Genomic DNA, 25,426 nt, shown 5'->3' with positions numbered 1-25,426 from the left:
ATTGTTTAAAAGCAGCTTCAGACAGGCAGAAGTCGTATGCAGATTTAAAAAGAAAAGAGATCGAATATCAAGTTGGTGACAAAGTTTTTTTGAAAGTATCCCAGTGGAAGAAAGTTCTCAGATTTGGCAAGAAAGGCAAACTAAGTCCACGTTTTATTGGACCGTTTGAAGTGATTGAGAGAGTCGGACCATTAGCATATCGGTTAGCTTTGCCGATTGAGTTAGAGAAGATTCATAATGTATTTCATGTGTCTATGCTACGTCGTTATCGTTTAGATCCGTCACATGTGATTTCTCAGACAGAGGTTGAGATTCAGCCAGACATGACTTACGGTGAACAACCGGTAAAGATTCTAGCTCGAGAGGTAAAGCAATTAAGGAACAAAAGTATTGTACTTGTGAAAGTACTATGGAATAGACATGGGGTAGACGAGGCTACATGGGAACCCGAAGAGGCTATGCAAAAACAGTACCCATATCTCTTCACAGGTATGATTTTCGGGATGAAAATCCCTAAAGGGGGGAGAAATGTAACATTCCGAAATAGGGCCTAAACGGAACATTGGTTGCGAAACCACAAATTCGAGGTAGAAAAAAAATTATTTTATTATTATTTTGAGGTTCATGGTATGATTACATGATTGTGCAAAAATTTCGTGATAAAATTCTATGCATAAAGTGATTAAGTTGAGGTTAGGGACTAAATTGAATAATTTGCAAAACTTGCATTCTAGAAGTTTTTAGTATGAAATTATTTTGGAATATTAATTAGGAGATCTTAAATGGTAATTTGACCAATTTTAAGTTCATGGACAAAATTAGGACATGGAAGGAATTTTTGAAAGTTTAGTAAGGAGGGGTATTTTGGTCATTTGGTTATTAACATTAATAAAAAGGTAAAAAGATGATAAAATTGTATCATCTTCTTCAAGTTACCAGCCGAACCTTACCTCTCTCCATAGCTGGGGTTTCTTCAACTTTCAAGCTTTATAGTAAGTGATTCCAAGCCCCGTTTTTAATGATCTTTACGTTTTTTAAGTCCCGGTAGCTCGTTAAAGCTTATGCTAGCAATAATTTAAGTTAGGAATCAAATTTGGAAAAATACCCATAGGTTAAATTTGTGTATTTTGATGTTTTATGATGGAATATGAGGCTTTAAATTATGTTAGACAACTTGTGCTACTTGGTTTTAAGTGAAAACGAGTAAAAAGGCTTAATCGGTAAAAATACCTAATAGTCATAAGCACATGTTAGTGTGTGAATTTGATGTTGTCATAAAAGGGAAAAATGATCAGTATGTCATAAAACATAAGAAAATAGGATGAAGTTTAATTTACGAGCCTTGGGGCAAAAGTGCAAATATGTGAAAGTTTAGGGGCAAAAATGTGATTTTTCCAAAGTTTGAGTAAAGGGTTGTTTTGATAAATGTTGATATTAAATAAGCTAAATTTGCTATTATAGATCAAGAAGAGCGAAATTGGGGAGTAGATCGGGGAAAAGAAAAAGTAAAGGACTAAATTGTAAACTTTAGTCACATTTTGTATCGAGGTAAGTTTACAGTAAATAAATGCAATATTCTTTTATTTTACATTATTATTGTCAATTTCCAACATTTATATATTTATGTTATGAAAATATTTAAAGTCGAATTTAAGGTGAAGTGATAGAGGAAAAGTGTTAGAAAGCCCCGGTTGAACCCTAGGAATGTTAGGATATTAGGGTTGACAGGACAGAACAGAAATGAGCCATGTAAGTCTATATTAGAAATATGGCTTTGGAGACAGGATTGAGCAATGTAAGTCCATATTATATATGGCATTGGAGACAGGAATAATTCATGTAAGTCCATGTCAAAGACATGGCATTGGCAGGGTATTGATAGACAGGAATGACCCTAGTATCCTTAGTATTCCGAGAGGTTCAACGGGTCAGAATACGAGTTAAATTACAGTGAATTAACAGCAAAGGAAAAGTAGATTATATTTACGAAAAAGGAAAGGTCAAGTAAGAAAGAAGGTAAGGGAATAAAGAAGAAGATAGAAATTGAGAAGTAAAGAAATTTATGATGTTAGATGATATTATGCATAATTATCCATTATGTTGAATGTTGTGATTTATTTGCTTGTAAGCTTACTAAGCCTAGTGCTTAATCTCTTTATTCTCTTCTTCTTATAGTACTTATCTAGCCACTCGGGGATCGAAGGAAACGTCGGAGGCCGATCACACTATCAAAGAAATAACTCGGTATAATTAGACGTTTTGTTTTGTGTATGGCATGTATAGAAACTTAGCTACTTTTGGTATAATATGAACAATGAATGATGTGTAAATACTTGCTAGTGATTAGCTAATAAAAATGGCCGATGATATGCATGTTTATTAATATGTATGATTGAATGGTGATTATCACATGAAAATTATGAAAAATGTGAAAGTAACCTAAAAACAGATTCAAGTAACAGAAATGACGTAACTTTGAGTAAAGGGTTAAAAATTGTAGAAACATAGTTTGAAGATGAATAATATATTAAATTAAATCTTATTATGTCTATTTTCTTATGGAATAAGAAAAACAGGTAAAGGTATTATATTATATGATATATCTGAGTTTTAGTGAAACAGGGTCAGAGCGATTTCTGGATCCCCTATTTCAACTTTGGAAATTCACCATAAATTGTAAAAAAAATAATTAGAAGGTTTACTTTATATGGTTATAATCCTTGTTGAGTCTAGTTTTAAGAGAAACAAACGGCTTAGTGATATGTATTTTGTACAGGAAGAAACATGGTTCGTAGCAAGAAGAGGTTAGTGCAGTCGAGTTTTGAAACAAGGGAAACTTTAACTAATAAACTGTACTAATTGGCCAAGTCAAAAATCTATGAAAAATATTAGTGGATAGATATATGAGTCTAGTTTCAGGAAAAATTTACGGATCTTAATTTTGAGTTTTGGAACTCAAGATATGAATTTTTAGGCGACTACGACGCAGAATGGCAGCACATTCCGAATAGCTTAAATAAACAATTTAAAACTATTTAAGTGATAGATTAAGTTTAGTAATGCCTCGTGCTCGATTCTGGCAACAGTCTCGGCTAAGGAGTGTTACACATTTAATTAAAGATAATTAAAGATAATTAAAATAAAATCCTAAAATTAAATAATCCTAATAATTATCTTAATATTAATTATCCTAATATAAATAAAATGGAGTCTTATAAAATAAAATATCTTCTTTTTTCATTTTTAGTCCTTGTGTCTTCCATGCTCGTACTTTTGGCACAATCTTCTTCCTGTGTCACATATCTGCCCATTGTGTCTCCAAATTCGCACTTTTGTCCTTTAATTTTGCTTTTACCTCCAAATCAGTCCCTAATCGATAAAACGGCATAAATAGCTCAAATTAGTAGGATCAAGCTCAGAATAAACACATGATTAATACATAAAAATATATTATTCTAGAGCATTATCATTAAATAATTGAAGTTCAAAAATTGAAATAAATTTATTGGTCATTGTGAATCCATTGAATGTAGAAATATTAAATATTTTTTCTCAGATTATTTTACTGTAAAGTTTCCATGATTTTGACGGAATCAAAATTGAGTTGAGAAAATTATTTAATTGGGAAATTAATTTAAGATGTTTATTGTGGGAAATAGAAAAGCAAATATCAGGTTGGATTGAATTATAAAGTACTGTAATAAAATTTCAGGAAGTACTTGTAATTGGACCCGATATAGAAGAAGCCCAAAAGTCTCTCATGTTAATGCTAGGGACGACAAACCCTAGTTTTTTTAACTAGGGTTTCCACCCCACCTAATCCTAGTTAAACTAGTAGTTTAGTTTTCTATTGAAATAGACTTTTATAATTCAACAAGAGTTTCACCTCTTCTCCCTATAAATAGATGGCACCGATAGGGCTAAAAACAAACTTTGAGATATTGTTATTTTGCCCAAAAAACAGTGAAAGTTTATTCTCTAAGTATTAATTCTATTTTATGAAATAACAATTCTGCCAGTTTCTATTGAGAGAGATTTTGCTTTTACACTAAAAGTAAAGGAAATTATTTGTGTGAAATGTGTAATTGCCATGTAAAATACTGATCACATATCTGGGAAATATCTTATAAGAACTAAGTCCCATTTGAACTTTGGAAATTCGATGGATACAAAAGACAATCATGTCATTAAGGGTTCCTGATTGGTTGTGATCCTGCATGTGTTGCAGACACACCACTGCTCTTATGAGCGTCCTGATACTTGGCTCTCATGAGCTTCCCATTATTTAGCTCTTATAAGCATCCTATTATATGACTCTCTTGAGCTTCTTGATTTATAGCTCGTATGAGCTTCCTGATAATTGGCTCTCAAGAGCTTCACGATAAAAGGCTCTCTTATGAGTTTCCTGATTAATAGCTCTTTGGAGTTACACGATATTGGCTCACATGAGCTTCCCGATTATGGCTCTTATGAGCTTCCCGTTACATGACTCACATAAGCTTCCTATTATGGCTTGAAAGAGCTACCTATTTATATGCTCACATGAGCATTCTGGAATATGAATTGACAGATATTATATAAATTGACGAATTATAGTTTTGTACACTTAGTGTGTACTACCTGTGTATCCATTGACATTTAAAATGGTTCAATGGACAATATTCTGATATAAGAAAATGTGAACCCGATACGATTTGTTATCTGTATGTATATGAAATTACATGGAAATGAAAATACATGATATATGGAAATTATGAGATGAGTGATACATGCATGGAACTTGCTTGGTGAACTTATTCATCCATGATTATGGATTATTATATGTGATTACTTGGCTAACGTGTTGAGGATATGTGCTTAGGCTTTTGGCCAAGTTGTTGGAATATGTATTGTATGCTTACCTTGTATGTGAAATAATGGTAAGTTAAATTCCATGTTATACGAACTTACTAAGCTATAAAGCTTACTCTGTTCTATTTCTCCTGTTTTATAGTAATTCAAAAACTCGTTGGGTTAGAAGCTTGGTAGAGATATCTCACATTATCCATCAACTCATTTCGGTATAAATAGTAAATTAATTTTGGTTATAATGGCATGTATAGGTTAATTAGCCAATGTTGACATGTAAATGTTTTGTTGTGATTAGCCATTTGAATGACTTATTGATGATACATTTTGGTATATAAGTGTATGGCCTTATCATGGTAGAAGTGTTTTTTGATATAATTAATTGATGATTAAATAATAGACATATTGAGGCATGGCATGAGTTGGTATATTTGGTACAAATATGTTTATATATGTAATTGATCAATTTGTTAAGCATGGATACTTGGTCATATATGATGATATGGATACTTGGTCATATATGATGATATGTCATGTATAAGACTTGGTTTTGGCTTGGTTTAAATGTCTTGTATTGGTTTGTGAATATGTTAAAGTGTTAATATAGGTGGAAGGTAAATTTAGGTGAGAAATGTGGCCTGGAAATAGCCTATTTTCATTTACACAGGCAAAGACACGGGCATGTGTTTCAACCGTATGTGACACACGGTCTAGTACATGGGCGTGTGTTTTGGCTGTGTGTCTCCTGCATCCCTTAAATTACAAAATAGAATGTTCAAAATATTCACATGGCCTGGCACACGGGCATGTGGCTTGGCCGTTTGACCCCTACACCTATTTAATACAAGTCAGTATGCTCACACGTCCTAGCGCACAGTCGTGTGGCTTGGCTGTGTGACCCAAGTCAGTATGCTCCCAAATTTGGACACTGGCTGGGACACGGTCGTGTGTCCCTATTTCAAATGACCATACTGACTGAGACAATGGCGTGTCTCTTGGCTGTGTGAGCCACACGACTTGACCACACGGGCGTGTGTTCCCTGCAACTTTGAAAACTTTTGATGTTTTTTGAAAAATTTTCTGAGTACTCGGTTTAGTCCGATTTATTTCTAATATGTAATATGGGGCATCGATGTCTCATATAAGGGAAAATATGATTGATTTTACTTGGTTTCTGATATGAATGCTAGATGAAATGAAATGTCTATTAATTGATCTGTAAATTCTGGTAATGCTTCGTAACCCTGTTCCTGCGACGGATATGGGTTAGGGGTGTTACACTATTGCAAGGTTTTGTTGGCTAAGAATTGAATTATGAACAAATTGGCTAACTGATCAAAAGTGGAATGAAACCCTTCGGTGATGACAAGTGCCATGTCCAAGCTGTATAGGTTAGGGTCATTGAGAATACCCTATATTTAAGCTTATCCGAGGTACCAAAAATGTTTATATGGTTGTTACAGTGAGTGAAGTGGTCCTTTGGGTCTCCTAAGCCTACGTAGGAAACCCTGGAGAATTTAAAGGATGATGGAGGTGGTATGCCAAGACCGCTACAGATAGTGTCCCGTTGGCATAGCTCCATGAAGCTTCATCATGCTCGGCACCTCAGAATTCCTACAAAAATTCTATTTTCATTACTTGCATTTGCTCCTCCAAGAAAGCATTTTAGTCATGTGGACCATTGTCCTAAGAGTCAACTAGTTAGGGGTCATCTTGAGGTTGGTGTTGGGGATCACTTGGTGTTTGTAATAGCCCATTTTTGCCCGGCCCATTTCAGTATTTAAAATAATAAACCCCCAAAAAATAAAAATAAAACAAAGTCCAAGTCCAGTAAAAAATTACAAACATATAATTTGGCCCAATCAGAATGGCCCATTACTTGAAAAGATTTAAGGTCCATCTATAAGCTTGACTCATATGGAAATATAATCTTTAAGGATATGCAATCTTAGATATGATATGCAATCTTAGATATGATACAATCTTAGATATGATATGCAATCTTAGATATGATATGCAATCTTGAAGATATGATCTTGTAATTTTGGAGATTTAATTTGTAGATATCCTTTAATCTTAACCACTGATGTAATTGATCAGTACCGTTGGATTTGGGGAGGCTCAACTATAAATAAAGGCCTCTCCCTTCATCGTAAATCACTTGAGTTTTGGGAAGCAGTAAGAATTCTTAAGAGCATTCACTCAAATTTCTCTACCTTTTGCATTCTTACTCTCTGTGGTTTGTTCTTATTTTATTCTTCATCTATCTTAGTTTTTCAACCCTTTTTTTATTTTAATTTCTTCATTTTACAAATATGAATATTTATTCCTATCTTTTATACATTTGATTATGTATTTTATATATTATAATATTTAACCTTTTTATATAGTTTATTTTCAAATATATATTTTCTATGCATGTATATATATTATATTATCATTTCATGTATTTTGAACTATTGCATTATATTTTTATAATTTGTAAATGTTCTATTTATTCATTTTTTTAGTGTATGTCATTTATCTTATTTGTGCATAGTTTCATTTTTTTTATATGCTATGTTTAATTATTTCTTTTATATGCTATTTTATGATATATATTGTTGTATAATTTTTGCATTTATTATGTTTTTCTTTTAGTTTACTCATATTTTTATTTGTTTATTATCTTATATTTACCCTAGTATGATTTTTTTCATTAAACGTATGTTCATGTTATTTAGTTTTGTCTTAATGATATTATTTATGTTTGTATGGAAATGTTTGTACATCTATGCTTCATGATGCATTAATATATCATCCTAAAATGTCATTTAAAATAATATTCCAAGGTTTTTTTAAAAAAAATAAAAGGCAATGCTTGATGTTTGGAAACTTCGAGAAAGATAGTGCCCTAACTTACTGGGTTGCGACTTTTCTCGTTGAATTCGAATAGTCAAGCACCCTTCTAAGTGATTTTGAGTTTTCAAAACTTAAATAATTATTTCGAGATTTCAAAACATAGTGTCCTAACTTACTGGATATGGCGTTCTGTTGTTTCGAGATAGAAATTTTCGAAAGACGAGCTTAGTTTTGAAGGTTTTAAAATGTTGCGTCCTAACTTACTGAATGTGATGTTTTGACTCGTTTAAAATAAGTGAGCCTTAATTTTCAAAATTGAGACATTCTAATTAAACGAGGTTTGCATCTTAAAACTTTCAAATTTCTGACATTAAAGACACTTGATAATCAATTAGGTACCAATTTTTGGGAGTTACGAGGGTGCTAACCCTTCCTCGTACGTAACCGACTCTTGAATCCGTTTTCTCGACTTTCGTAGACCAAAATTAATGTTTTAAAACAAAACATTTTATAAGGTGATCCAATCACACCTAAAAATATTGGTGGCGACTCCCATTTTCGTTTTTCTTAAAGTCGATTTCCATTTTCCAAAACTCGATTTAAAAATGGTTTCGACAGTGTTCATCGGTTCTACTGCCTCTAGAGGAACGAGTGGGCAATTTACTTCCCCTAGCCTGGTAGGTAGGCCTTGGCAGAGTCTTTACCAATTGTGTGCTCTTTGATAATTTTTTCATTTTTGGCATTCTATTGGTCCAACATGTGAATCGTTCTATTGTTATTGTTGTTGCTCAAAGAGTTGAGCTTTATGGCATGTCATTTTCTCTTACATCTTAGTGAACTGTTGGGACCAAGAGTTGCGGTTTTGGGATGCTTTGTTAATGGATTGAGTGGTGGCATTTCCCTGAGGAGGCTAGGCGTATCACCAAGGTGGAGGGGGAAACTAGTTTTAAGGTGGGTAAGTGAGAGCGATACATGCACGAATAGGGTGAAATTTATTAAATACCATTCACCGGAGCTACCAATTTTCAAGTTTGGAAAATCAATTGAATTACGACGAGTTTTTGGATGGGATCTACATATTTTTGGGTTGAGATGTCTTCATAATGCTCGAAGATCTATATCTTAGCTTCGAAACGTACTTTGGATTTTGTTTTAGTGAAGACTACACGAGTAGAAATTCTAAACGGGATTATTACAAAAATTACAACTTTCAGGCTTTTAATTTGAATTTAAATCATATTGAGTTCGGTTTTTAGGCTTAATTTTTATTATATATGATCCCAATATTGTATTTATTAGGTCTTATTATTCCATTACTTATTTATTCCAGATTTTAGATATATTTTTAAGTATTTTACGTGATTCAGGAGTTTTATGTCAACAAAAAAGTTTAGTTTAAAACTACTTCTTGTTTAGGTTAATTAGAGTTTCATTATACTTGAGAATATTATTTGGATGTACTTAGCTAGCATATATAAAGACCTCTTCATTGTACACAATTCATAATTCATTCAACAACTTTTCTTTTTGAGTTAATAAAATTCACTTTGAGTTTTTGTCTTCAAGAATTTCTTTTGAGTTTTCTTTTAGAAGAGTTTTAACAATATTTTTAGATTGTGGGGATCATATTCATGTTTTTTCTTGCCAAATTTTCTTTATTGGATGGAAAATTAGTGTAACAACCCACCCGACATAGATCATACCGATATGCTATTGGTGGTAAGCTAAGGTAGAAAAAGGGGTGAATTATCTATTCAGTGTTTGGATATCATATTGTGTAAATTTGATAATACGCCCTTTTGGGGGATGCCTTGCTAGAATTCGCCATTTGACAAACTCTAACGTTTGGCGAACTCTAGGGTTTGGCGGACTCTTTTATGAGACAATCCGTCAACTTCAGATGTTCTAAATGAACTGGTTAGTTCGCGGAGCGATAGAATTATTTTACATGGAAACGATAGCTCAGTGAGTATCGTTGAGTTTAGTTGAGACCTAGTTGGAATTGAACTAAAGTACTGTAAGTGACAGCTTGATATGGTTAGGTAGCTGAGTGACTTGCTTAGTTGGTTGCTTAAGTGTACAAGCAATGTTTTACCTTTTTGACTAGCCATTTGGCAAAATATTAGACTTCAAATTTTGTTAGGCAAGTTTAGTATCAGATTTCAAAGGTGATAGTGAGATTTCTAACCTTCCCACTAAGCTTATTTTCTATTGTCTATACTATAAAAGGATGCTTATAACTGACATGTTTCACTTTTGTTTTCTCTCTGTGTTCTTTCCTACATATCTAAGAATTTTTAAGTTATCTTCGCTAGAGGAGACGAGGAAGGTTTGCAGAACCTCGTCAAAGCGCCATTGGTAAGTACCAGCTAACTGGTAATTTTCTAGTAAACCCTTAAGTTGATGACAAGGGGATTTACATCTTTGCATTAGCGTATGCATGATCAAATTTTAATAGATAAGTGTTTTGATAGTTATGATTTTTTCTTATTTAGCTCAAGGAGCTAGTGAAGGTTCGAGCAATTAAGGTAAAGGACCAGTAGAGTAAATTCTATCCTGAAGTTTCTAGTGAGTTCCTTCTTACTTCCTTTAATTTATGAAAATTCTATGATTTGTGGGTTGTGTAAAGTAAGTTACCTTTACTGAAGATGGGTCGATATGTTGTGAATTAACATGTGAGTAATAAACCAGTGTTGTATGTGTGAGCATGGCCATTGTCGAGGTAAAAATACCCACTTGTGGTTGAGCCGAGTACCAGACTATCTGTGACATGTGAAAATGTGGAAAGAAGCATTATTTGTGATACCTCTAGTAGGGCAGCTTTATTGCAAATCGGACTGATAGATCACAGCCCAACCTTGTGGGAGAACACAAGTTCAATTTAATAAGGAATATGAATATAAATATGATTATGGCTGATATGCGATTCTGATTTCTGAAATATGGGTCATAGGTAAACATATATGATTGAGGGAAATATATATATAAGTTGGCGGTATGTATCCACCAGGGATATTGTGTACGTTATAATGGCTAAGTGTTGTCACCAGAAAATTGTACTAACAACTTGGTGCAATATGTCTGTAAGACTAAGTCTCAAAAATGTCTTTATTTTTTGGTTGATTATTGGCAACCTGATAATGATTTTGTCTGCTTGGAACTCACTAAGTTTACTTGAACTTTTCTGTTACTTTTCTTTCTCAGACGATTTATTAGTAGAAGAAGATCAATAGAAGGGGATCACGCCAGAGCTATGTTTGCAAGTGAGCCACTTGTCTATTTTTTTATCATGCATGACTATTTAGCGGATAAAGTATATATATTTTTTGTACTTAAATTTTTCTTTTACCCCAAAGTTTCATTGTTTTGTCTTAAAATTGGAATTGCCCCTTATTATACATGTGTACACGAAGTTCCCTTAATTTGCAGTTTACAAACTTGTCTTTTCTTTTAAGTGTATTCACCATACATGGCAGTGTATGATTAATAGATTGCCTTTATTAATTCCTACTACTTTCCTTAAAGATGTGTTACTAAATAAGTAAAGAATAATGGTTTTTAACAAAAAGGGGAACCCTTACAACTGTTTTTTCTTTAAGATTTAAATTAAGCCAAAGGATCTGAATCTGTTAGTAATGCCCTGGTCCATTGAGTATTTTGTTTGGTTATTTGATACACGCTATGTCATTCCGGTGGGCTAAGGGGTATTACAATTAAATTCATTTGAAGGGAGTTGTTGATTCATTTGGTTTCCAAGGCTCCTTAGGACTTTTACATGCCACTTTCCATCTTTTTCATCTATCTTGTTTCATTTCTTTATTGTTATGTTTTGTTCTTGTTTAATTGTTTCTAATCTTTAATTTGGTTTCGGTGTTCTTTTTTTAATCTTTTATTACTTGTTCTAATTACTGTCCTTTTTTAATTCTTAGATCTGACTTGAATTTGATTGCGTTTCAGATTGTGTCAAAATAATTATATCTAAAATTTAGAATAAATAAATAATGAAATACTAAGACCTAATAAATACAATATTGGAATCATATATAATAAAAATTAAGCTTGAAAATTGAATATGATTTAAACTTGAATTAAAATCCCAAAACTGTTAATTTTCGTAATAATCTTGTCTAGAAATTCTGCTCGCACAATCTTCATTAAAACGATCATAACTTGAGTTCACGAACTCGATATCAAGTGATCTAAAGTGCGTTTCGAAGCTAGGTCATCTCAACCCAAAAATGCCTAGATCCCATCCAAAAAGTTATCGCAAGTCGACTAATTTTCTAAACTTAAAAATTGGTAGCTTCGGTGAATGGTATTTAATAAATTTCACTTCATTCGTACATGTATCAGTGATTATCTTAGGGAAGAGTGGAGGAGGTACCTAGTGGAGGTTGGGACTGGTTCTGTGCTATGTTGCTTGCCAAGGATGAGAGGTGGTTGTTGAGTGGCTTATTGAGTCTGATGTGTTTTTGGTTCGGTTGAAGGGAGTTATAGATTTTAATTTGTGACATATTCAAGGACTACAGTGGAAGAATGAATCATGGTTCATTCCACGCTCATTGCACTAGTTGTTGATACGAGTATTCAACAATGAGAGAATAAATAGGAGATGTGGTGGTGATTGGAGGGCCGATTCACTTGTGACAAATGGAAAGTCGAAGATTGAAGGAGGAGGATAGGAGAAGGAATAAGGAATGAGATATTTGGGGAATACTTAGGTTTGCTTAGTGAGGAAGAATGATCATTTGCTTTTATGCTCTAATGTATATATAAAAGAGGTTCCCCTTGTTTGGTAGTGCCATGTCGTCGACCATACGAATGGTAGGCCTGCTCGTGTGGTTGGCTATGTGGTAGGTCGATTACATGTCAATTGTCGTTATGCATGGTACTATGTAGTCTTTCTTTGACATTCTCCTTGCTGATGCTATACGAGATTGTTACGCTTTAGTGATCCCTTAATGATCCCCCCTTAAAAGGTTTGTAGTTGGTGGGCTATGGGGGATGGCCTCTCAACTAGCTTAAGCGAGATTTGCGAATAGTTGGTTGCAAGTGACTCTAGATGGAGGGTACAAGACAAAGGACCACTTGCAAGTCACACCTAACGAGGGTCCTCATCTAGGTTCTTGCCAAGTCATCCATCGTTTTGCCACATGTCATTTTTGGAGTAAGGATATAACAATTAGAATGGTGTGGAAATATGGAAATACACTTTGTGGAGTACGGGTCTAGCAATGTCCTTTATATATAGAATTATGGTAAAAAGAAAAGATGCTTTGTGGTAAAGACAAGAACTAGCGATTAGTGAAGTACTGAAAAAAAAAAGGAAAGGATGACCCTAAAAAGGACGTATAAAAGGACATTTTAGCTACTCCATAGCTTTAAGGAGCTGTGGGATAAAATGTTTTGAACTTGAAGGGTGTCCCATGTGAATGTTGGTTCAATTATAGGATGCTACCAATACAAGATGGTTGTACACTTGTAGGATATTTTTTAGATGAAAACTACCATATCCAAATCTCACTTTGCCGCATGTGCTTGGGGTTTGGTTCAAAGTCTTTTGGTCTTTCTTTGTGTTTAGTGCAGTCAGTTATTCAGGTGCATGTCCTAAAAGTTGCAAAAGCTATAAATCCTTCATCCCAGAAAACACTTGGCTCACCTTTCTAGGCGGGGTGGCCTGGTTATATACCATATCATATGCCTCCAAAATTGGAGCAGAGGGACCCCTTTAGCTTTGGCATCTCTCCTCCATCTGAATTTCGGAGTAATGGCCCCTCTTTTCAATTTCCCTTTTTCTTCTTGGCAAAAGAACCTTTCCTCTATTACTCTCTCAGTGACTCTTAGATTCCATTAGACATTAGCTACATGGCTCATAAATCTGATTGCTATTACTCCCTATTGGTCCCACCGTGATAGACTAGTTTTTGGTAGAACAAAACATCTTAGGATTTGGTTGGAAAAATGAGCAATTTACTAGTTCAATCCATTTCAAGAATTAAAACTATGTTACTATCATTTGTACCGTTATAAGGGAAGCTCCCCCATCTACACCCCAGCAAGAGAAAATATGAGCTAATTGGCTGCTTGAGTTAATTTGACTTATTAAGTTCAGTGTTTATGATAATTTATTTCATTTGAAATGGTTGATATAATTAAATGTAACTTACAAAAAATATGAAAATAATGTAGTAGACATGATTCTCACAATAATACATATTTATAATATTCATGTTTAAGATTTTGGGACATATAATGATTGTGTTATTTTTAATTTTGCCTAGTTGACAAGAAAAATACAAGATAAAACATTGATACACGAATTTTCAAATCCAAAGAATGCGTTGCTTCAAGGTTGAGACAAGACAAGTTAGTATATTGTTTTCAGTAATCCAGATAATTGAACAATAATCATCAAACTATATTTCTGACGCTTGCAATGCATAATGTCGTGTGCTGTCAACTTACAGGTATTGAGCATTCCCACGTTCTTGGATGAAGCTAACCATCTTTGAACAAATCTTTGCTTCTTGGATAAATTCTAACGTAAAAGCTGGTCCAGACAACTAGGTGACTACAATTAGTGGAACATAAAAGTTTAATACGGAGATACAGATATGAAATTCTGCAACGTGCATTTTCTTCTAAAGGAAATACCAGCAGCAGATTCATCCTTGGTGTACAACAAGATCATGGTGTTGGAGTTAATTCTTGTTCACAGTAAGGAACGGTGTTTTGGATATGACATGAAAGCAAGTATGCCTACTAGCGAGGACATGGAATTCAATGCCACCTTCAACACTTCTTCTGAACAACCTGGTTTAATCATTATCTTCACCTGCAACATACCAAGCTCTAGGTTAACCTCAGGGTTAGACTTATTTAAAAGTTGTAGAAGGTTTTTAATTTACACAATTTGTTTCACAAGAAGCAAAACTAGATATGCCCCAATATTAAAAATATACATACATAATGCCCATCCTGAGAAAACCAGATCATTGCAGTCAAATTTTGATATAAAATACGGACTGTGAAAGATACAAGAAATTAAGCCTTCTCAATGAACAGAAATGTACCGGTTGAGTTCAAAGAGCATGAATCAGCAAGGGGTTCAAAACTCAAAACATTATAGTAAACATATTTCCAAGCTGAAAATGTTCATATCTGAACTAAAGAAGGCAGTAATCTAATCAACGTGGATACTGCTACACTAATCTTCTTTCTGCCCGTCAATAAAAGGAATCCATGTTTGCTAGCCACACAATTACCAACAAAACACAATCCAAGAACTAACAGAATTTTCACATGCCAAAACTTTTAAAAGATGAAAAACAGAAGGGGTAAGTGGGAATAAGTATATATATACCTTTTGAAGGTAATCCTGAAATTCCTTTATCTTTCTAATGTGATCTTCATCCTCGCTGTGCGTATCCATAAGCTCCATACTGGAATCTGGTTCTTCCAACAATGTGATTCCTGCTTCTCGATAGAGCTCATCCATTACATTGTTTATGTTATCTGATTCCTCTGTCTGCTCCCAAGGTACACAATTGTCATAGGGCATCAGTATATTGGATTATCTTATGGATTGTGTCAAAAGACAGAGAGCTATTGCCACCAAACTTCATATGCTTGCTATTGACTAGGAATAAGAAGAAATGAAAAAGAAATGAATAAAAACTAAGGAAACAAGGAAAGAAGATTTTGAACGAGTTATGCAGGAGTAAGAACATACACCATAGTCTCAAACAAAGGGCTCAGTGACAGGGATGTTTATGTCCATCTCAAGCAAATTTGACTTTATTTTGCTTGAGAACCACAGAAAAACGTTTTTCATTGTAATATGAAGGACAAAAAAAATCGGTTTTTTAAAGCTTAGCAAATTGTGTAGCTGAAGGATTTATTACACAACAAAGGAATCTCTCTGTTATTGTGTAGCCTAAGGATTATGTACCAGACATGGCTATTCAAATCTCCCATATCACAAAAAGTTCCTCCAACCACGCTAAAACTCTCCTTAGCATCTAGAACATCAATAGTGTGTAAAGCAATAGACAATTTAACAAGTAAATTTTTACAAGTCACCATGAAATCCTCAGATTCTAGCATAAAATAAATTTTTTAATCATACTCAAGATAGACTAACTTGGTATCAGAAAACAAATCATTCAAATACCTTGAATACAAAAAAAAATAATAATAAATAAAGTAGTATGATTTATAATCCAGCCAGATAAAGTAGGAAAATAAATTGGGGTTCTTTCTTCTTTGTGGCATTCTGCCAATGGGAGTAAGTTTTCAGATTAATATTACCAGTTAAAATTGAAAAAAATTTAAGCCAAATGAAAACGTACCATCTTACTAGAAGAACCAAGCGTATCAAGCGAATCCATTCTCGTCTAAAAAAAGAAAAAAAAATTGTTTGAATTGGGCAATCCTACCTGCCCTTCAGCTCCATGCAGTTTACTTATTTTTCATATTTTTGTCAGCCTATCTCCATGAAACATGCGCAAGTTACAAGTTTACCCCTAATTGAAAATGATTTAACATGGGCTAGGCCCAAGAAAATTGCAATTCGAGAGTCGAGATTATATTGGCATTCCTTTGAAAGCCCTTTTTCTTTTCCTTTTTATTTTAACCAAGAGATAATAAAATAGGCTTGAGTTTGAAGGCTGGCTAGAGCCAATTTGATATTAAGTTTGATCAAATCTATATCAACTTAAAAAGTACAATTTTGAGGGATTAAGTATTGAATGTAGTGGTAAGATACATCGTATTTTCAATAGCCTTAAAAATGATATTATTGGGAAGGACAATCCTAAACCCTAAACATAAATTATAAAAGTATCCAAAAAAAAAAATTTTGAAGCTTTAAAATATTTAGAATTCAAGAAAACATGAGTTGAATAAGATTCAAACTTAAAACACCCAAACTTTTAACCTATTTAGTTAAGGCCGAAGATAAAACTAATCTAAAATTTGAAAATATAACCCTCAAATTTATACCTAAAAAGCAAAAAGCACATTAATATAATTATATAATAATGATTTATTAACAATAAAAGTAATTAATAATTAATTTTATGTTAAATTATGAATTTAGAAAAACTCTAGTTATGAATTATATTTTTTAAAATATAATCATCATATATAATAATAAATATGCAAAATTACCATTAATTCAAATATACAAAATTCAAATAAATTTTTTTCAATAGTATAATCATAAATTTCATGTATAGGCATATTATAATTTTTCATTAAATTTTAAAATACGATATAGCATTACATGATATAATAATATACAATTATTATATTTATATTATAATATATATCTTTATACTATAATATATTAATTCATATTTTATATATTAAAATTTTAGCTAAACTCAGTCATAGGAATATCTTATTAATCATGTTCATAATGTACACATACATATAATTACCCTATAGTAAAACAGGTTTTTAGCGGTTTTTGGATAAAAAAAACCTTATAGATTGAGAACTAGCAGTGTTTTTTGAAAAACGTCGCTATAAAAAATGCCACTATAGATCTAGTATTAGCGGCGCTTTTTTAAAAGTGCTACTATAGGTAGACCATTAGCGGCGCTTTTCAAAAAACTCCGCAAAAAATTTAAGCACAACACCGTGTTTGAGCTTTAGTGGCATTAGCAGCGCTTTTTAAAAAACGCCGCTATAGATCGAGTATTAGCGACGCTTTTTGAAAAACACCGCAAAAAATTAAACAAAACCACATCGTTTTATGTTGAGCTTTAGTGTCACTAGCGGCGCTTTTTGAAAAACGCAGCTATAGATCGAGCTTTAGTGGCACTTTATCAAAAACGCCACAAAAAACATTTTATCTATCTATTTATTATTTAATTGGTTTATTTATATTAATTAAAAAATAATTTATTTTTAATTGAATACTTAAATTCTTCAAAAAAATAATGACACGTTGAAAAAATTTGAGAGTAAAAACATAGAAAAATATATGTTAAAAATGAAAAAAATTGAAATATTATTATTTAAAATAATTTTAAAGTTTTTTGTGTATATGACTGATTGTTTTTTAATTATATATTAAATAATTTTAAATTCTAAAGATTTCAAATTTTAAATAATTTTCAAGATTTCAATTTTATCTAATTATTTTAAATATTACTTAAATTTTAAAAAATTATTTATTTAAATGAAAAAAATCAAAATACTATTATTTAAAATAATTTTAAAATTTTTTGAGTATATGACTGATTTTTTTTAATTTATATTGTTTTTAATTTATATATTAAATAATTCCAAATTTTAGAGGTATTAGCAGCGTTTCAAAAATGCCGCAAAAATTATTTTGTTCTAATCAAAATGGTGTCGTTTTATTTACTTTTTTTAGTGGAGTTTTCGGTAAAACGCCGCAATTTTATCCCCAACCCAGATACCCGAACAAACTTAATTTTTCCCCTAAAAATTCCCCCAACCTTAAATTTTCCCCAAATCAAAATTCCAACCCATCTCTACATTGCCGAACCCGACCATCTGCTGCATCGCCGTCGACTTGACCATCTGCTATGTTGCCGTCGCACTTCTCTGCCGCAACCAATCGGTACGCAAGACACAGCGAGATTAACCCAAAACCCTCACTCAGCTCTTTTTGCCATCTTCTTCTCAGTTTTCATTCGCCTTTTTTGGTGGAATATCTTATTGTTTCGAGGGGTTGTTGTTCAGTTTCAAGGTTTCTTGCTTTTTTGTTTTTACAAGTTTCAATCTGCAGCCATGGGAAAAGCAAAAAAGGCCCCCAAATTTACTGGCATGAAGAAAATAGTCACTCAAAAAGCTATTAAACAGCAAGTGTTTTTCCCCGTTTTCTTAATCCTCTTTTTTTAAAATAAAAAATAAAAAAAATCTTTTCCTTCTCTTTAATTTACTTTGGTTGATATAATCATCTGGATTGATTGTTGTTTATGTAAAATTTCAGTTACAAGGACCAAGTTTTGAATCCTAACAAGAAGGACTTCAGTAAGGAAAAACTCCCCAGAAATGTGTAAGCTTATTTATATTCTTGTATGCTATTTCTAATTCTTCTTTCCGTCGTTTTTTTTTAATTTAAGAATTTATTGGTTCCTTTCCAATTTTGTTGATTGTTATATGGACCAGGCCGAACATTTCTTCAACTCTTTTCTTTACACACAATACCTCATTGGGACCGCCTTATTGTGTTTTGGTTGATACCAACTTCAATTTCTCCATCCAAAACAAAGTAAGTGCTTCGTAGTTCTTGCCCTCTTGAATTTTGTTTTAGGGTTTAATTTGATTGTGATAATAGTAAAATTAGGTCTGTTATAAAATGTTTATAATCCCCTCTTACAAAGTAAAAAAATAAATAAATTGTAATGTTAATTTTATCCACGTGCTCTTTTCTTATGATTCCTTTTCGTGTCATTGATAATTCTTAATATTTTTTCCCCTTTGGTAGTTGGATCTGGAGAAGAGAATGATGGACTACTTATATGCAAAATGTGAGTTATGGAGTTGGTTTTCCTTTTAAACATTACTTTGAATACATTGTGCGTTTTTCTTAATTGCTAAATCTGTCATTTTTAGTTACAATCCTAGTCCTTTTTATTGTTGAAGCTAATCTGTTCTTTTGCATTTGAAGGTACTCCTTGCATCACAGATTATGTGATGGCTGAGCTTGAAAAGCTGGGCCAAAAGTACCGTGTAGCTTTGAGGTAAAGCCTCCATTAACCTTTAATATGCAATATCTCTTTGCAGTGTCTTATCTGGCTAAATGCATCTAAATGTTAATCTTTGTTTCTTAATTTGCCCTCAATCTGTCTTTGGAACCTTGATTCATTTGTTGCCATATGACTTGGTTCAATGCTTCTGAATGTTAGTCTTTGTTTCTTAATTTGCCCCCAATCTATCTTTTGGACTTTACACTTAACTGTCCTATCTCTATTCTACCTTGGCTATTCGTTGCTTTTTATGTTACAGGTGCAGTTTCATGAACTTTTCTTGTAACACCCCTAACCCGTATCCGTCACTGGATTAGGGTTATGAGGCATTACCGATCATAACATAGTTCATACAATTATGCATTACATTTTATAACTCGAAATATTAATGACATTAATACTCGCAACTTAATATATTATTAAGCTTAAAAAAAATCATATCATTCATAACACGGCATAATTTAAAACATGATCCAACATATGTTAAAACAAACTATATATAGATATAAAACATATAACAAACCAACAACTTTATTAATTTAATATCAGACCCACTATATTTTTATTTTAAAAGGCTTGCGTATATGCGAATTACATGCCAAACAAAACAAGTTTCAATACTTCATTTATGCAGCATGATTACATTAGTTAACATGAATTAACATATATCATACATTAATACAAGTTAATACATCCATTTGAATATATACAAATAAAGGCATTTAATCACATTTGAAATAAAGCTTTCTGGCAAATCATATTTACGGTTTACTAAACAACCATCATATAGCAAATGCAACATGTTTCACCAACTCAAGCATATTTCACCATTTCAACTTAAAACTATTTTCGAACATAATAACAACTTAATACCAAAACATGCGAAATTCACTATACTTTCAATCTGACATTTAAGCACGAATAACAACATCTGCATAAGCTATTAATAAAACCAATCGAAACATAGTACATAATTTAATATGCAATCACATATACATATTTAGTACATTATAACTTAGCCGAATATGCTATTAATGCATATATACATGGTGCGCATCTTACCCTAAAAATAAAGGCCATATTTATCATTTGATACATACCAAAACAGTTGAGAAAACAATGATGGGACACATTCATTATGTACCATATAACAACCGAACCTTACAAGCTATTATACAATCATCCATCACTCTAATTATATCATATCTCATAATTCCCTCATGAACTAACTACTATACCAAATACATATTAAACCTATTATTATTTGTAGCTGAATCCTATTACTAAAAACCATATAGACATCCAACATTTCCATTACCGAATTACCAAAACCAAACTCATAAAATATTATAACTAAGCACACATAAGACCAAGTCTAAACATATTTAGCAAGCCATTTTTGCATGGCTTTAAATACATAACCAAAATTCAACATTTCAACCAAAATTCAACATTTCAAAAGTATGTTCCAGCCTATACATGCCATAATTCGAGTTTAACTTATAAAGGTACCAAAACAGTAGATAGTGTGATGAACTTTGCTGACGATCTCCGAGCTTGTAACTTGATCCAAAATCTATAAAACAGAGTAAACAAGAACACACAGAGTAAGCTAACTTAGTTTAGTAAGTCATAAGCAAATAAACAATCCAATGATATATTCAACTCATTTTAACTAACCGAGTTATATTAACATTATCACACTTGACCTCAAACTTACAAATGAGATAATTAAGACATTTTCATAGACAATTTTCCCACTTGGCCGAATACTCACATAGCCATTTTAACATATTAATAATCAACTTCCAAAACCATATAGTTAAAACGATACACATACATACTTATATGCGTAAGCTCAAAAATCATAATATAACATCACATATATATATTATCTATATGGCCAAATAAACATGGTCACACATATGCGCATAATTAAGAATCATTTCATTGATACTCAAGTTATTTAGTCAAAAGGCTAAATACACATACCAATCTCACATATATTCATCATTAGCATTACACATGACTTGTAACAAATATCAAGTTATATACTTACCTTATTACTAGTAGCCCATAAGCTAGTTCATACCTGACCATTCAGCTCATTTTACCCATCCGTACACGATTTACCTTTGCCCGATGAACCATTCAGAATTGGATAGGACACTCGAATAATCACGCATATCGTACAATGCCAACATCCCTGACGTGGTCTTACATGTAATCACATATCGATGCCACTGTCCCAAACAGGGTCTTACTCGCACACATATATTGGAATCACATATCGATGCCATGGTCTTACTCGCACATCACATATCGGAACCCTATGTCATGACATATGTATCCTAGCTATTCCTAAGGTTCATACAGGACTTTCGGACGTCGTAAGTCGATCGAAGCGAAGTCGTAAACATAGTTGCCAAGCTTATCAATATTCGACCATTGCATAAATAAATTCATATATTTCATTTTAGCATAAATACTTTGCATTTAATTAAAATTAAGTACATCAATTTACTTATAGACTTACCTCGGACGAGGTAAAACGGAACGGGACAGCTAGTCGACAATTTTCGTTTTCCCCAGATCCAAATCTGATTTCTTTGGTTCTTGATCTAAACATATTCAAATTAAGCTCACTCAAACATATTTTAATTCAATTCAGTCCAAAAGCACATAAATGGGAAAATTACCATTTTACCCCTAACATTTACACTTTTACAATTTAGTCCCTATTGCACAAAACACAAAATATGCAAAATTTCCCCATACCCATGTTAGGCCGAATCTTAACCATATTCATACAAGTCCATATATTTCATTTATTTCACATTTTAGTCCCTCAAAATATTATTTTTGCAATTTAGTCCTAATTACTCAAAATAATCAAAAACTCCAATACAAAACATGTTAATCTAAAACATATCTTTCCTATTTCATTATCAAACAAAAAAAATAACAAGCTCTCAACAATGGCATAACTCAAAATATTCACCAAAATAAAAAATTCAAGCAAGGGTTTACTAGTACTCGAAGCAACGATCTCAAAAACATAGAAATTATCAAAAACTGAGCTAATTGATTGAGCTTGCAAGTAGCAGAACCCTAAGTTTCTTTTCTCTTTTCTTTTTTTTTTAAGTTTCGGCCAAGATCATAAGAATATAAAACCATATTATGAATTTTATGTTTTATTATACATATATTATTTCATATTTTACCATTATAACCTTAATAATTTAATTAAGAAACCATATATAACATGCCCATTACCATCCACCTAAAAGCACAATGGTATAGTTGCATTATAAATACCTCCACTAACAAAGACAACAACAATTAAGCACTTTCACATTTAACTACCAAATTTTCATTTTACGCGATTAAGTCATTTTATTTAATCGGGCACTCAAACGACAAAATTAAATTATGAAAATTTCACACATATTAATTCACACATAATAAACACAGAAAAAATTTTAAAATATTTTTCTGACTCAGATTCGTGGTCCCGAAACTACCATTCCAACTGGGGTCTAAATCGGGCTGTTACAACTCTCCCCCTTTAGGGATTTTCGTCCCCGAAAATCTTACCTGCGAATAGGTTCGGATAACGCTTTCTCATTGCATCCTTTAGCTCCCAAGTTGCTTCATCAACTCCGTGTTTATGCCATAGTACCTTTACTAATGAAAATTTCTTATTTCGCAATTCTTTAACCTCACGGCCAAAAAACGAATCGGTTCTTCCTCATATGTCATATCGGACTTAATCTCACTTTCAGACAGAATAATCACATGTGAGGGATCTGATCGATATCTACGAAGCATCGAAACATGGAATACATTGTGGGTCTTTTCTAACTCAGGTGGCAACAACAATCTATAAGCAACCGGCCCACTACGCTCTATAACCTCTATAGCCTAATAAATCTCGGACTCAATTTGCCTTTACGATCGAATCTGAGTATTTTCTTTTACGGTGATATTTTCAAAAAGACTTTGTCTCCAATCTGAAACTCTATATCTTTTCGTTTCAAGTCTGCATACGATTTCTGTCGATCTGACATTGCTTTCAGACTTTCACGGATCACTTTTAATTTCTGTTCAGTCTCTCTGATCAAATCGACCCAGTGTATCTTGTTTTCACCAGTACAATGGTGTACGACATTTACTGTAACGCCCCCACGCCCGAGACCGTCGTCGGAGTCGAGTATGAGGTGTTACTAAGCTTAATTTAACATATTAGAACTTTGGATTATTTATTTCTACATTCACAGCTTTTAAGCTACTTGCATCACAGTCACAAGAAAAATCATATCTCGAGTTACGAAACTCGAAATCAAGATCCGTAAATTTTTCCTGAATCTAAACTCATATACCTATCTAAAAATTTTTTTCTAGAATTTTTTGGTTGGGCCAATTAGTACAGTTTATTAGTTAAATTTACCCCTGTTTCAGGACTTGACTGATCTGACCTCTGTTTACTACGAACCATATTTCTATCTGTAAAAAATTCATATGACTATGAGGTTTATTTCTTCTGAAACTAGACTCAATAAGGATTCTGAGAATATAAAATAAACCACCTAATTATATCTTTATAATTTATGGTGAATTTCTAAAGTCGGAACAGGGAATTCAGAAACTGCTATGAGTCTATTTCACTAAAATTCAAATATCTTCTAACATATAATTCCTTTACTTGTTTCATTTGTTTCATGTGAAACTAGACATAGTAAGCTTCAATTTTATATGTAGTCCATCACCAAATTCAATTTCTATTATTTTTAGTAAATTTTCAAACTCGCGTCAGTGTTGCTGCAGTATCCTGTTTATGGCAAATTTCATCCCTTTTATGAGTTTTTATGCACTAAGTATCTTATTAATTTTCCTTACATCAAACATAATCTAAACTAACCATTTTCATAATTTATCATTATCAAGCATTTCCTCAACCATTCCATCACCATACCATAAGATCATTTACACAAAAAAGGTATATTGCTATACATGCCATACTTAAATTTACAAGCCATTACCAAAAGTCTTCCGGATAGTGTGACTGAGCCTTCGACCTATCCCGACTCCTGAGCTGGCTTGTCCAAAACTACAATGAGTAAGTAGGGAGTAAGCATAAATGCTTAGTAAGTTCATATGCAAATAATAAGTAACATAACAAACAATCATACCAATCAACATTAGCATGCATCACTAAAACACATATCACATTTTTAATCATTTTTCATCATCTTATTACCTTATCGTGGTTGTATCAATACTCAACCCGAGGGTTAAATACATACCTGTCCAAAATATCCATTTCATATCACTTACCAATACGTCTCTTTACATCTCGAATAATCCTCCATTTGAGTAGAACTTTACCTGTTGAACACATCGGAATATAATTCGGATACACGGATAACTTGCACATAAGTGCCATATATGCAATCAAGCAATCATGTAACCCGCCCATAAGCGAACTCGGACTCAACTCAACGAGCTCGGGCGTCCGCATCCATAAGTGAACTCGGACTCAACTCAACGAGTTCGGATGCCTAGTTACATCTCACGAACTCGGACTCAACTCAACGAGTTCGGACATTCGCATCCATAAGTGAACTCGGACTCAACTCAACGAGTTCGGATGCTCAACCATCCTAGTGACATGTCACTTGTATCCTAATCTATTCCTAAGGTTCAAACGGGCTTTTTCCTCGAACACTTATCCTTGCCGTCTTCCGTAGAATGCCGAAATCAATACTCGGTAACAATTATATTTAACAAGTAGCTTACATAATTTACATATTATTTGAAATTAACCACAAAGCATACATTTCATAATAAAATTCAGCATAACATATAATTAACATCAATAACTTGAAAATAACAATTATGCTTCTTTATTTACACATGAACTTACCTTGGTACCAAAATACAAAGATTTTGCAATTTAGTCCACAATCTTTTCTTTTCCTCGATTGAGGTCGATTCCACGTCTTTCT

At 32.7% G+C, this 25,426-nt stretch overlaps 2 protein-coding genes across 10 annotated transcripts in view; one reads left to right on the top strand and one right to left on the bottom strand.

Moving 5' to 3' along the window:
- Nucleotides 1–14,009: 14,009 nt before the first annotated feature.
- On the bottom strand, nucleotides 14,010–16,184 carry LOC107963395 (pyrophosphate--fructose 6-phosphate 1-phosphotransferase subunit alpha). Of its 2 annotated transcripts, none has more exons than XM_016899930.2 (3): nucleotides 16,041–16,184; nucleotides 15,053–15,217; nucleotides 14,010–14,524 (listed from the first exon to the last, which is right to left on the bottom strand). In XM_016899930.2, the coding sequence occupies exons 1-3, from the start codon at nucleotides 16,077–16,079 to the stop codon at nucleotides 14,402–14,404; spliced, it is 327 nt and encodes a 108-aa protein (XP_016755419.1). In that variant the 5' UTR covers nucleotides 16,080–16,184; the 3' UTR covers nucleotides 14,010–14,401. The 2 variants fall into 2 exon arrangements, with proteins under 2 accessions (XP_016755419.1, XP_016755420.1); XM_016899931.1 differs by having other exon boundaries at nucleotides 15,053–15,328; nucleotides 16,041–16,155.
- Nucleotides 16,185–18,099: 1,915 nt separating this feature from the next.
- LOC107961817 (rRNA-processing protein FCF1 homolog) overlaps nucleotides 18,100–25,426 on the top strand; it is a 72,010-nt gene continuing 64,683 nt past the window's right edge. For 3 of the 8 annotated variants that reach the window (XM_016897980.2, XM_041115604.1, XM_016897976.2), the window contains exons 1-5: nucleotides 18,100–18,415; nucleotides 18,659–18,724; nucleotides 18,838–18,940; nucleotides 19,157–19,199; nucleotides 19,340–19,412. In XM_016897980.2, the coding sequence (XP_016753469.1) occupies nucleotides 18,252–18,415; nucleotides 18,659–18,724; nucleotides 18,838–18,940; nucleotides 19,157–19,199; nucleotides 19,340–19,412 (449 nt within the window). In that variant the 5' untranslated portion in view covers nucleotides 18,100–18,251. Of the gene's footprint in view, nucleotides 18,528–18,658; nucleotides 18,725–18,837; nucleotides 18,941–19,156; nucleotides 19,200–19,339; nucleotides 19,628–25,426 lie in introns of those variants that run through there. The other 5 variants (XM_016897977.2, XM_041115606.1, XM_016897979.2 and 2 more) reach the window with 5 other exon arrangements.

This window comes from Gossypium hirsutum, chromosome A06 (assembly GCF_007990345.1).
Source record: "Gossypium hirsutum isolate 1008001.06 chromosome A06, Gossypium_hirsutum_v2.1, whole genome shotgun sequence".
Classification (NCBI taxonomy): Eukaryota; Viridiplantae; Streptophyta; class Magnoliopsida; order Malvales; family Malvaceae; genus Gossypium; species Gossypium hirsutum.
Note: the sequence above shows the minus strand (reverse complement) of the source record. Positions and strands in the feature narration are given on the sequence as shown.